This window comes from Podarcis erhardii, assembly GCF_964252035.2.
Source record: "Podarcis erhardii genome assembly, chromosome: 1".
Lineage (NCBI taxonomy): Eukaryota > Metazoa > Chordata > Lepidosauria > Squamata > Lacertidae > Podarcis > Podarcis erhardii.
This window is the reverse complement of record NC_138497.1, coordinates 85,967,664-85,981,503: the sequence shown is the minus strand read 5'-3', so window position 1 is coordinate 85,981,503 and position 13,840 is coordinate 85,967,664. Positions and strand designations below refer to the sequence as shown.

Here is a 13,840-nt window from a genome sequence, read left to right as displayed (position 1 = left end):
ACGAGGATGCTTCGTGCCAACCGGCCAACCGGCGTGCACTCCCTCCTCTTTCGAAAATGTGACTGGCCTGATCTATGCGAGGAGATGGGGGAGGGATGCAGTTTGCAAATGCACCTTGTCTTTCAGTAAAGCACTTTGGCACAGCTCCATACAATGTGCTCATGCAGAAGCTCAGAAATGTGTGGCTGCCTCACAGCAGCTCCACCAAGCCCACGTTTACCTATAAACGAGCTCCCTGCTAATGCTTATCATTCTAATAGCTTCCTATAAAAATAACTGCTGGAACATTCACCCAGATCTTATTTTGTTGTGCCCAGAGCATCCAAGCTTGTGATGGTGCTCAGCTCAGATGCTGAATGCAGATGTGTCTCTGCTCAGATCTTCCTATTATGGCACAAGAGAGAGAGAGAGAGAACTCTTGGAATGATGAACGTCCCATAAGATCAAAGTCAAAATGCTACTCTTTGATTGTAACAGAAATGGAGGAAAGTGTGTAGTGCATGACTGGTTCATAGTCACAAAGAAAGAGAGTGGAACGGAGTCCTGGGTGGGATTTAAAGAACACTCGCCATTTTTAACCAGACATGTGGATTCATCAAAAGCTCCTTTGACATATCAGTGTTGTAAAGTAGGTGTTCAGCCTCTTCATCAGAAGGCAAAGGTTCCAGAAACACAAACAATATAACATTAAATAATAAAAGTCCAGAGAGCTGTATTTTGAGAATTTGATAGTTTTCCGTAGAAACACATGTCATTTTTTGATCCAGATATCTGGTTGCACTTCAACCAGTGCAATGCCAGTGACACACACTGTTCTGCTTTTTCTTATTTTGCCCCACTCTTCTATTCTACTAGCTGTTTGTATGGCTGAGAAAGGTTCAGATACAATTCTTTTTGGCAAGCGTGGACAAAAGAAGCAGCAGCAGCTTAAGCTGAACGAAATTGGAATAAAAGACCTATAAGTCTGAAGTGGACAAAAATAATTCTGTCACATCTGCAATGGGATCTGAGTATGACCCAAATCTGAGAAACATTCATTTTAAAAAAGGGGGAAAGGAGGGGGGGGCACTGAACAGACTATTGATTAAACTGCTGGCCTTCTTTCACTTGTGTGTTAACAAAGGAAATCAGCAGTGAATAGATGTTTTAAGAAATATAAAGCTAGGAAGCCATGTCGTTCTAATACTCTATTGCCTTTGAAGCAAAAAAGCAGCTGTTAAACATTTCCGGCGTTCAGAATTTATTATTAATTTTTTATTTTAACCCTCATCCTTCAGACATGGCCAGGTGAGCTGGTTAGTGCAAAACTCTGATGTTGGCGATGTGTTCAATGGATTGCCCAAAGACATGAATGCACCTGCCACAGATCAGCGGATGCAGCAGCCTTCCCCAACTCAGGCAATGCCTTATGGTGACTTGCTATGCACAGTTCTAGGAAAAGGCTGTGGCAGATGGTGCCATTGACTCCAGCACCAACCCTGTCAGGTAGCCTGGAAGCAACAGAGTGTCGCGTCCTATTTCTCTCTCTGTTGGCCACCACCCACATATGCACCCTTTATTTTATTTTATTTTATTTATTACATGTATATACCACCTTTATCTTCCAAGGAGCTGAAGGTGGTGTACATGGTTCTCCTCCTCCCCCATTTCACCCTTGCAACAACCCTGTGAGGGGGGTTAGGCTAAGAGATGGTGACTGGCCCAAGGTCACCCAATAAGCTTCATGGCTGAGTGGGGATTCGAACTCTGGACCCCGGTGAGTTCTGACTGACAGACGACTTTGTCCAGCCAACAGGAGGAGTGGGGCACAGCCAGGAAAATGGCTAGGGGTCTAGAGGATGGAGCAAGCAAGGTGGCTACAGGAGGGCTGTCAAGGTGTTAGACATCAAGCTTTCCTCTGATTGCCTATTGGGGAGTTGGTGGGAGTGACCTGAACCTTTCCACCTGGACCAAAGGGAGGATGCTGGGCAGTATGCCTTTGCCTTCATCCTGGATTGTCTCTTCCAGGCAATGTTGTTCTACTGAACAGGACATCCATCAAATATCCAGTTTCAGACGACTTCCTATATTGATTGACATTTCTGCAAGAGCTTGCAGGATGAGGTGTACAAACAAAATGCAAGGAGTTTGGGTCACAGAATACAGACTTAACGGGTGTCTATATAATGACCCAAGTTCACACATGCATGCCATTCTAGTCACTTGATTATTTAATGCTTGTAGTACTGTTCATTTGACCAGCCTGTGGAGTTTGAGTTTGTGTGTTAGGGCATTTGTAACTGCAAACCCCTCCCATTCAATTGGTTGCATGACTACATTATTTGTACACATGTAGGGTTTATGTGCATGATGAGGGATCCCATAAAAAAGCAACCAATCAAATGCATTCAGGTGAGGGAGGGATTCCCACCCCCCAATCCTATTCTCTCTCCCCATTCTCCCCAGTTTATTCTATCCTGATTGGTCACGTGGATAGTGCTGTTGGTTTAAACTGGTTTGTGCTTCAAGTGGTATATACATTCTGCCTGTACTATTTGATGCCCGTAACAACTTATTCATGCATGCAGGCCACCAGCTGATGTAGAGCTAACCATACAACGAACATTCATCTGTCAACTATCCTTAAAACAGACATGGTTCTATATTGACACAGTTCAGTATCCAAAGGCACCATCAACAGTTGGGAGAGCGTCTGATGGGCCAGGAGAGAGCTGTCATTTGTGTCTATGTAGATGGAAGCAAATATCTGTACATTCTCCTCATTTTCAGTGATGGAACAACTGCTTGGTGTAGTTCAGTATACGAATTAGAATAAATTATACATATTAGAATTCTACCAAAGGGCCTTTGAAAGTAGCATCAAGCACCAGGCATCTTAATACCATGCTGCTGAGTAGCCTCCACTGTCATGGTCATCAAGGAAATCTGGATCGTGGAAGGAATTTTAACCTGCCTTCCCAGACCTTTGAGTACAGTACAGTAAGCTGAATTCTCACCTCTTCTAGATTGTGGAGAGGTAATGTGGAAGAAAAGTTCAGGGGGAGTCATCAGTGTGGAGACGAGAGCTCCTTTCCAAACAGGCTACCTCTTGCAATCCACTCATCAGAATTTGTGCGTATGTAAGAAGATGGCAATGGTTTTACTTTGATTTTGTTGATGCTGACCCCATGTGACATGCTGTCGCTGTAGATAACAGTGAGGAGTGCATTTGCACGTTAATTGCTGTGAGGTGACTGAATAGATGTTGCTCTGTGTTTTCTTTTTTTGAGAGAGAGAGCAAAGCAATTGCAGAGTTTGTGTGGAAGCAGAGTGGAATTGAATGTCAAAGGGAACCCTGAATGCCCACTCTTCAGCAAAAAACTCCCCAGTTTCTTTGCTCCAGCAAACCGTGTTGCCTTGATACACAATGGACATGCAGTGTTGCTCAGCAAGGTGCAAACACTTGGTGGATCTGGGCAGAAGGGTGACACAGGAGCTCACCCGCAGCGCTTTAAGATCCCAGTAAGCGGAATACTAAGCAGTTCCCCATATTGCCATTTGTGGGAAGAGTAGATGCAGCTGCTACTACAGCTGAGGACACTTTTGAACCAGTAGATCAGGGAGCTGGAAATTAGATTAGTCTAAAGGCATTGCTTGATTCCTCTTCCCTGGGGCGGTAAGTCTCCAGCCAGATCTCCAGCTGCCTGTGACCTTGCCTGGATTTGCAAGCTAAGCACAGCTGAGGAGGGTGGGTGGGTCTCTGCTGCAGGGAAGACCTCCAAGAAAGGAAGGGCGATGTCAGCTGGTTCGCCCTGACCTGCAGCCACCAATGGCGCAGCCTGAGTTTTTCATCTCCCTTGTTATTTCCTTGCTGCTTGCTGACAGGGCAGCCTCCCTTTTTTCATACCAATTGCTCTTTAAGGCAGGTATGTTGTCTCATTCTTGAAAGTGAAGAAGGTATATCATCTCATGATTTGTTGGTCTTGCAAACTGGGAATTGCTGCAGTCCCCTGCAACCCACCTTTCTCTACCATGAAAAAAATGACACTGACACAGAGAGGAGCAGGATAATTTGTACTTGGTTTCCCTGCTGTCCCATAAATCTAGTTTATGCATGGCAGTATCACATATGTAATTACAATTGGGTGTATATAGTGTGAGCAGAACTAGTAGGTTCCACTTAAAAGATGTAAAGTGATAAAGTCTAGCTGGAAAATGCTGGAAAAAGAGTATCTGAGCATGTCAAGCTAACAGATGGTGCTAACTTTTTAAAAAATACAGAAAATAAAAATGAATGTGAAACTGAAGATAATCATGAATAAGCATGGAGGTATTGACTATTGCTCTGCCATCATCATGAATTCAGTCTCTTTTATGAATGCCAACTTAGTACCTGTTTCAGCACAAATCTTATTCCTAAGCTAAAAACAAGTAGATGTCACCCACACACAAAAAATAGTGCTGTCATTGACCATGAGTCAGTTCTAACTATTATACACTCTTGTATCCCCCTCTCTCAAAGCAACTCTAGAGAGCCACAGCAGAAGATTTTTCCATGCAATAAAACATTGCAGTGGTTGTGAAATGTAGTATTCACGCAACAGAAAAGAAGTGCCAAACAAATGGATAAAACCTGTATAAAACCTGTATTCATTACTGCTTTTCCTTCTGCAGGGTTCTAAACGTGTTTGCAAGGGCATCCCATTATTGCAAAACTGACCACCTAAGAAGTCTCCTAAGTGTTATTGCCTTGAAGCTTATATGAAATTTCTAGTTAGCCCTTACTTTTAGAGCGCTTCATCTCCTGCTGATTTGCCTCCTACCTCTGCCTCTTCCCATTTTGCAAAAGCTCATCATCCTGGCCCATTCACCAAGCTACTTCCTCTGGTCAACTCCTGATTGGTAGTTCGTGCTCTCTTGTCACACTATTAACTATTTTGAATGATGCGGCTTAAGCAGTTCCAAGGCGGGACAGTAGGGAGCATGTAAAGGCTGAAGACAGGCTCTGTTTGGTGTGGAGTCAACAGGTATCCAGCCTAAGAGGGAAGGCATGCTTGTTGAGGTTTAGGGGAAGACCGGAAGGCAAGATGATAATGGTGATAATGATGATGATGATGATGATGATGGGTGTGAGATCAGGCTGTGGAAGCGCAATGCTGTTCGAGATGTATAAATGAAATTCCCCATCTACGATCCATGTGGTGTGGCCTCCCTTTCTGAAAGCCATTATTGATTCCCTCCTCTCCAAACCTTCCTTGGGGACTGATCAGATAACCTTTTTTTCTCTTGTGGGTATAGTGGATGCTCTTCCCACTGGCAGTGCTCTTACTCCTGCTTCCATTAGCTAATTTCTGTTTATATGTATCCATCACTTATTCATGATCCATTGGATCAATCAGAAGATGCATTTGTTGAAACCTGATTCAAGCCTTATCTGGAGACTGCAGGCCTCCCCCAATGCTGAGGCCAGGAGGATAGGTTAGCAATTTTGATAAAAGTCTTGTAACGTGGCCATCAAACCACAGGGCAGGAACTTGGTTCTCGGCTCTTTGTTGGCACATGCCAACTGTAGTGGTTCAAAAAACTCTTTCTCCCCAAGAGATGCACCATAATGCCCAGGGTGTTGGACTTCTGCTACCAAATACAGCAGGACAGGGATCTATCTTCTGCTTTAGATAGTGTACCCCCAGGTGAGTATTTCACTGTACATCTTCTACATGGGTAGACTCTGTACATAGGTGAACCAGAGTCGAGAGAAGGACCATCATTCACTTGTAAAGCACACAGAAGGTCCCACATTTAATTCTTGGTGTTTCTGGTTAAAAGAATTAAGCAGCGGATAATGGGTTCTGCCTGAGCTCTGGAGAGCCTCTGCTAGCTATGTTAGCCAAGAATGAGTGACTTCACACTGTATCCTGATTTGTATTGTTGTGACTTAACACATCTCAACAAATAAAAAAGTACAGTGCTTACCATTGAAATGTGAGACAGAAAAGCACGCAGAGAGTAGCCTTTCCCATCACCTCTCAAGTCACAGGCCAGACACCAATTTGAAAGTGGTTGTTTTTTAAAAAATGAAAAATCCCAACGTTCCCCACCCTTTTCATCTTCTGGTGTTTGAGCTTTTCAAGTACACTGTGCATCACGGGCATAAGCTGACACATTTTTAGCTCTTGAGTCAGGATCCCATGAAACTCTGGAATTTTGCAAGACCCTAAGGTGTCTTCAGGATAAAGGTTCCTCTGGTACATCTAGTCATGCAGCTCATCTGCAACCAAGAACAAACATGAGCTAAATCACCATGGAGAGGCATAAAGGAAGCAGGCTCCCTGCATTCATTGCCATCGCTTGCATTGTAGCATCCTGGCTCCCCCCATCCAGGCTGCCCTTCTGCTGATAACCGCAGTGGCTTTGCAATCAATCCTTCCTCTGTAGGTTTCCCATAAACTAGGCTGGCTCTTCTTGCCTCATGTTGAAATCTCTTTTGAGGTGGTGCAGAGCTAGACATGATTTGAATGTTGATATTCATCAAGCTGGATATTAAATCTCTTTTGCTAGACTTTTTTTTAAAGAGAAAAATGCTGTAAAGATATTCATATGTAGGTCATACTCTCTCCTTATAACATTGCTGTGAAGCCACACAATTTGGTAGTGACGTGGAGTGGAAAAATGGAGGGGTTGCCTAACCTCTTCGCTGATTTGCTGCATCTGTGCTCCAAGCTGCCCTCGTGAGTTGCATTTTCTCTCGCGGGGTTGCAGAACATATTGCTCAGTGCTTTTTTCCCTTTTTAAAAAATGTTTAGGGGTACTCTCATTTTCCTACTCATATTGAAATACTGCCCCTCAATGAGGCCAAACTTAGATTCACAAAATGTTTAGGGGTATGCGTACCCTTGCGTCCCCCCCCCCCCAGAAAAAAAGCACTGATATTGTTGCATTGTATTATTGCAAAGCTGTTAAAACTCCTTGAATACCATTTAGAAGTAAGAATTTGCTTGTTCTGGTTTTGCACACTGGGTTTAAATCAATATTTCCTGCTACTATAACTGACCTCTGAGGGAAGAACAAAAGTCCCATCTCCGATGCGTGACCTGTTTGCAGAGAGAGAGATTTGCTGCTTTTATTAGCAGCAAATTAGGAAACATGTTTCTGAGTGTGTATATCGAGTGGTATCTTTTGGAGGTCAGGGGAAGCCCCCACTTGGTTTCATCCCCCCCCCCCCCCGCCCGGGTTTGGCCTTGTTTCCCATTTCTGCTCAATTTCCTCATTTCAAGAAGATGGTAAAATATGTACCATTTAAAAGGAGGATCTGGAACAAGTATTTAGAGGAGATCATCTGTGTGAGGACCTTTTCACAGAGCTCTTCCCTCCTAAACCTGGTCAATCCTCACCTGTCCTTGGCCAAGCAGGGTCCTGTGTTTCCTGTGGGAAGGTGGTGCTCAGCTGCAACCAGCAGCCATTTCTACAATTGTCACAGCACCTTCCCCAGTCACTGTGTGACTGTAAGAACCGTTGCTGACTACCTACACACTGCCAGTTTATGTTATCTTTTTCTCCACACAAATGTCTGCCTGAGGATCATCAAAGCTGCATGTAGGAAGATGGTGGTGAGGGAAGTATTTTTTAAATATTGCAGTTGCATCCCACCTCCTGCCAAGAAGGTAGTACAGTGGTACCTTGGGTTAAGTATTTAATTCGTTCCGGAGGTCCGTTCTTAACCTTAAACTGTTCTTAACTTGAAGCACCACTTTAGCTAATGGGGCCTCCTGCTGCCGCCGCGCCGCCGGAACACGATTTCTGTTCTCATCTTGAAGCAAAGTTCTTAACCTGAGGTATTATTTCTGGGTTAGCGGAATCTGTAACCTGAAGTGTATGTGTTATGGTAAAATCTGGGTGCGAGGCTGCTCTGCCACCCAGCTCGTCGGACTAAGTCCGCGGGTCCCTGTTGCTATGCAGTTTCCCAACAGAACAATGTTTACAAAAATGCAGGTATGAAGGGAATGTGTATGTGGGTAGGTTCTCCTATTCATTTTAGTTTTCACTGGCGGTGTGAGAGCTTGGTGGGCCCTGGGAAGACCTGGTATATGTAGACTGCAGCAACAGGAGGAACTTAAGCCCTGTTTACTGACTAGGTCTCAGCATTCGTGGCATGTGTGGGCCTGTCTGCAGTGTGCCTGCAGGTGTATGACTGAAGGTGCATTGAAGGCATGTGTAATGGGTGGGGTACAGGGCCTGGCCCCCCAATCCCCCCCATTGTGCGCACTTCTTGCATTAATTGAACATGGGAGCTACACTTCCGGCCATTACAGTCAGCCAGTAAAGTCTCACACTCTACATTTTCGCAGCTTGCTACAGAAATGTAAACAAAACAAAGCAAAAACCCACCACAAGACACCATGTTCCCTGTGATGGTGCAGTTGGAGCCTGGGTAGGCATTCATGTTTCCTGATTTCTCACCATTTCAGGACTTGTTGCTATCTGATGACAGAATATGTGAACAGATGCCGTTGAAAAGCTTTGTCCTAAAGGTGACACCTGGGCTATGGACAGTCCCTCTCTGGTGGCTCCTCCACACCAGTCATGGCTAACTGCTGCAGTCATTCAGAGATGCCCATGTGTGCACCAGCCCACAGGCTTCATTTCTGGAAGGGAGGCTGCTTCCGCTGATGCTTGAGGGCAATTGCAGGAAGCAACATTAGGGGTAGATATGCTCACGAGTGCACAGATAAGTGTGGTCAGGTGTAGAGCATATGGCTTGAATCCTGCTATGATTGGTTGCAGGGAACACGTGTGTGGCTGCAGGAGCAGGACCGGCTGCAGCCCTGCACAGTTGGCTCTTGTGTTGATGGATCCGTGCTCTTCACTTCAGACTATGGCGAGGTAAGTGAAATGGAAACACAGCATTTTCATGAGCCGCCAAAGGAAACCCTTCCCTTGCACATTTGGGCCAAATAAAAGTTGGTGGCTCAGGAGACTCTTTTCCCCCTCTCCTGTGGCCATAATATGCAGCACCTTTAAGGTTGCCAAGTTACAAAGAAAAAACCTTCTTTGCATTCTTCCCTAGGTGGCTTTGGCAGGTACAGTTTTCTTAAGGCTTTGTCCTCCTTTTCTTAAGGCTTGCAAATTGGTTTTTCCTTGAATTACCGCTGCTTGTTGACATTGCCACAAAGCACTTAGATGCTCCGGAGAGGCGTCTGAAAAGCCAGACAGACTGAAGGCTTTGGAAGCAGCTGTATGCAAGCAATTCACACCTCTTAGCATTTCTAAAAGTGGCTGCCTCTGAAATTGGTGATAATCCCTGTAGGGATGCGGGAGTCAGTCCACTTCCACCTCCCTTTCTCCTATAATTTCTTTGGTTTATGTAAGGAACGGAGATTGGCATCTTTCTCAGACCCTCCTATAGCATATAAGACAAAATGACTTCATGAAGATCAGTTATTTTTATAGTGTTACTTCCAACTATTGGGGCCTGTTAACAGAGTGGCAGAAGGGTAGTGTTTCTTCCAAGCCATTAGCTATCAAACTTTCCAGGCGCAGAAAATTTGTATTCTGATTCCCCTTCTGCTTTAGGTAACTATCGATATAGATAATTGGTATACACCTAAAAATGCAAAGTGTGGAGGTAAGCTCATCTGTACAAAGATGTCTGCTTGTAAAACACAATGAGTCACTTCAGTTCACTATTGGGTGAACTCGCCCAGTGGTGAGTCCAGATGTGTTCACTGAGAGGACTCGTTCATCGAAGCCTGCTCAATGTGTATAAGTTATGTGAGATGTCATTCAGCTTAAGTTTTACTCAAGAGTAGACTTGTTGAAATGAAAGGACCAAATTTAGTCATGCCTAGTAATTTCAGTGGCACTACTCTTGAGTAAAACTTGGTTGAATACCACCCATGGTTTTAATTTATTTCTTACTGTAGAAATAAAATAGATGCGAAAGGACAAGGTAAATACAGAAGGTTGGTTGAACCCTCCCATTTCCTGTTACTTACATCTCTACACCCTTGCACTCCTTTTACTGTTGAGCCCACCCACTTCATAAATAAACAGGGCAAGAAACCTGCCGACCATCATTGTATTTTGTTAGAAGAGAGTCAACTGATCAACTGCCAGGAGTTACAGCCCCCCACAGAATCCTGCATCTCTACATGTACCATCTTTTTCCTTCCGTCCAGGTGTTCTGCTACCCGTGGGCCTCTGTGCCCAGAGAGAAAGTCCTGCCGATGCATCGGTCGAGTATGGAGGGGGTGGAGGACATGTCCATGCTGGGGGACCTGCACGAGGCGGCCATTTTGCTCAATCTGCACCAGCGCTACCAGCAGGACCACATCTATGTGAGTGACCAAAGCAGACAGATTCTTTGCTAGCCCACCAACAGGCTGCCAGAGCAGAAGTGGTCTGAAAAGAAAGCTTAGTTGCACGGCTGTCCTTTACCCCATCTCACCCGATTTGGAGACCTCTTAATCATGGCTTGGGCAGGAGTCTGTGTCTCCTCCTGGTTGTGCTTTGGCTGAATCAAGTTAGTATTCCTGGGTCACTCTGTACACATTTGGAACACAGCATCACTAGCAGATTTTATGCTGAGTATAAGGCACAGCTAAGGCCCTGTCTACACATTCAGGTATGTGTGTGTGTGTGTGTGTGTGTGTGTGTGTGTGTGTAATAGACATACCATTTCAGATTGCAGGTGGGGAGTGATACACACACACACACACACACACTTATTTAAATATGGAAGTGCTGTTTTTAATGCTTCTCTATAGTAAAAGGAAAAGCCTGTAAGTTGGGGGAAAGACCCACCCAAAATTAGCACACCAGAGAAAGAGTTTTTGCCCTAGCCTGTTCTGTAGGCACTAGTTTTCTACTTGCAAGGGGCATTTTTACAAAAGGGAGAATTCAAAAATGCTATCCCATCATCTGCATTCCATAGCGATATACTCTATTTTGCCATTTTGGAAACTACCTCGTTCTCCTGAATGCCTAGTCTAGGCTTGAGTGTCCAGGAGTAGCTACTGGGTTGCTGCAGATGAGAAATGCAGTAATGTTTGCCATGCCATCAGTGGTTGGTTCTCTTTGCAAGAGGATTCTCAGCAGCTGGCATTGAAGATGCTCCAGGTGTTTCTTCCTGGAGCAGGTTTCCTAGGTTGAATGACAGACATGTGCACCAGAGGCAGTAAACATCCTCTTTCATCCCGCTTCAGGAGCTGTGCCCGGAGGCAGAGAGATGCAGGGGGTTCGGTGCCATTTATGGTGTTTGCAAGATTACCTGGGACTGCGAGAAGGGCCATGAGGCATGCTCCTCCTTCTTTCTTACCTGTGCGCAAGCCCGTTCAAATTCTGATATTGAAATGTGGATCTTAGGCTGTGTTGCATAGCAACAGTTACTAAGGCAACAGGACTGTATGCATCTTGTATTCCAGTAAATGATCAATTAAGTGACCCGATTTCTGGGAAGCATCTTCTCCATTTTGGGCGGACAAGGAAGTTGCAAAGTCTGTATTGCATGGTAATGAATCTTTGCTGTCTTGTGATGGACATGCCTTCTCTTTTTGCTCTCTTGACCCAGGTCTGTCTCCATCCTGCAAGCTCTCAAGTGTTCCCTGTGCAAGCAGCTCTTTACTGCCCAGACCTTTACAATCGGATCTTACCCTCTTGAACATCCCTTTGACAACTGCCTACCCTAATTTCCTCAGTTTGCTACTTCTTCCCTCCCCCATCTCTCTTTTTGCTGTAGGGAAATAGAATAATAATTAGCACTTGCATACCAGTATATGTTTAAATGGTCAGAGAATATTTTGCAGACACTGTATTGGGGCCATCCTAGAACTTATATGAGACACGGCACCATGGCTGCTCCTGTTCTCTGTTTCTTGTAATATCTAATACAGATAGTATGTGACACGATGTCATTGCACTGTACATTCCCCCATCCCTGCCAAGCAACGATGCAAGGTACAGGCAGCACACACACAGTGCAATGATACCCCCACCATACGTGGTTTACATTGGATTTTTCCAAGGAGGGGAGAGTGTGAAGACACTCAGAAACAGTAGCTCAGAGTCTCTTGTAAAATCTGGTTTCAGTAATCCAGTGACAACCCTGTACATTCAGTGTTATTATCCCCATTTTGTAGATGCTGGGCTGAGAGAAGATTTAGGCAGGAGGATGTATGCCTGTGGATATTTTTTAAAAATCCCAGGAGGCGCTTAAAGATTTATTGTGAGAGACAGTAAGTCCTGACACATTTCAGACCCATAGCTCTACCTTGGGGCAAAAGAGATTATAGAAAATTTAACTGATCTTTTCTTTTAAAAAAACCAACAACAACAATAAAAAAAACCTTCATTCTGCTATAATTCATTTTCCCTCAGAGATGGGTCTACTACACTCTGAAATGCGAAAGACTTACTGGTTGCCAGAGTAAATCAGAGTTTAGTGTGGCAAGTTGCAGTGAGCTTTCAGTACGTTCACTTCGTAAACTATGGTTTGAAATTGGGTTTCAAACAAAGCATATTTAAAATTAAGCACACTTTGCTAGGTTCAGATGTCATAGCAAGATGCAGTTTAATCAAGAATTGAAAGCTTCTCTTGATGGCCTTTTGTGACTGTGCCAGAGGAGGAAGAGAGGGGTGCACAAGAAGGAAACTAGCCTTGTTTCCACAATGCTAAAGTATATTTTTTGACATCAGAACCAGGCCTGCTCCTGCCGTGCTACCGAAAAACAAGACACCATATGCCTTTAGTGTTATGTCATGGTTTGCCTCCCTCAAACAAACCACGAGCCAAGAACAAACCTTGGTTACAGTTCATGGTTTATTTGGAGTGAGGCAAATCACAAGCGTGGATTTGGATGTAACATTGGCTTAGCTCTGAGCAGCATTGCAGCAGGAGGAGATGAAGTAGATTTTCTCATTGTGCTCCAGCATGGTTGCTTGTTCAGTGAACCAGGCCGAGTGACTTAAAGACTACTGAGAAGTCCCCACCACCACCACGAAACATAACCACCAGCTCCCCAGCTTGCCTGCTTTTTTCAAGAAGAGTACATATCTAGCATCTTGTAGAACCTGACACATGAGGCAACATGTACAGGCACCGTTCTTGTTTTCTGAGAAACTATCCTGCTTCCCCCTTTCAGTGTTTTTCTTTGTCCACCCCACTCCCAGAAACATCCCGGCCTACTCCCATTCAGCCAAGCCTACACAGTGGTGTCCTGCTTCTTCTAAGCATGGCCAAGGAGTAATACAGGGAAAGAAAGGAACGGGAGAGAGGCCAGGCAAGGATGATTCCCTGCCCAATCCTTACCGGGATGTGGCTTCCCCTCAGCCCAAGGCCATGACTTGTCAAGAAACCCTAAGTATCCCATAGAGGCTTCCTTGCCACTTGAGCACGATAGTACTGTCCATCTAATGTCCCATCTCCAGTTGTGGTCATCTCTACCTCTGAGGAAGGATTTGGAGGGGGGGCAATAAATAGGAGGGAACATTCTTGCTCCATCCTGGGTAGGCTCCAGTGAAACTTCAGGTACATCATTTAGTATCCCTGAAATGTACTTAGCTCCATTAAAAAAAAAAAAACCTAATAAAAAAAATCTTCATCGCTGAAGGTCCCCTAGGGAGATTCTTCCCAAATATGAATTCTTCTGACCATTAGAATGCATCTTGCATTTTGTTGAATGGGCAGCTTATATAATAGTTTCTTCTTGTTCTCAGTAATGTCCTGTACCCTAAATTAGCATGTCTCCCTCTACATTAATAGCTACCTCCCTCAAATTATTTTTAGAGAGCTGTAATGTACCCTCTTAGCTTCCCTTTTCTTTTCTTTTCTTTTTTCGGATGGGCTGAAGAAGTTCAGTCCTTTTAA

At 44.5% G+C, this 13,840-nt stretch overlaps 1 protein-coding gene across 1 annotated transcript in view; it reads left to right on the top strand.

Moving 5' to 3' along the window:
* The window catches only part of LOC309328778 (unconventional myosin-X-like), a 75,872-nt gene that overhangs the window by 7,468 nt on the left and 54,564 nt on the right, over positions 1 to 13,840 (top strand). Inside the window, exons 2-3 of the mRNA XM_081839141.1 lie at positions 8,761 to 8,859; positions 10,155 to 10,313. Of these exons, the coding sequence (XP_081695267.1) occupies positions 8,761 to 8,859; positions 10,155 to 10,313 (258 nt within the window). The remainder of the gene's footprint in view (positions 1 to 8,760; positions 8,860 to 10,154; positions 10,314 to 13,840) is intronic.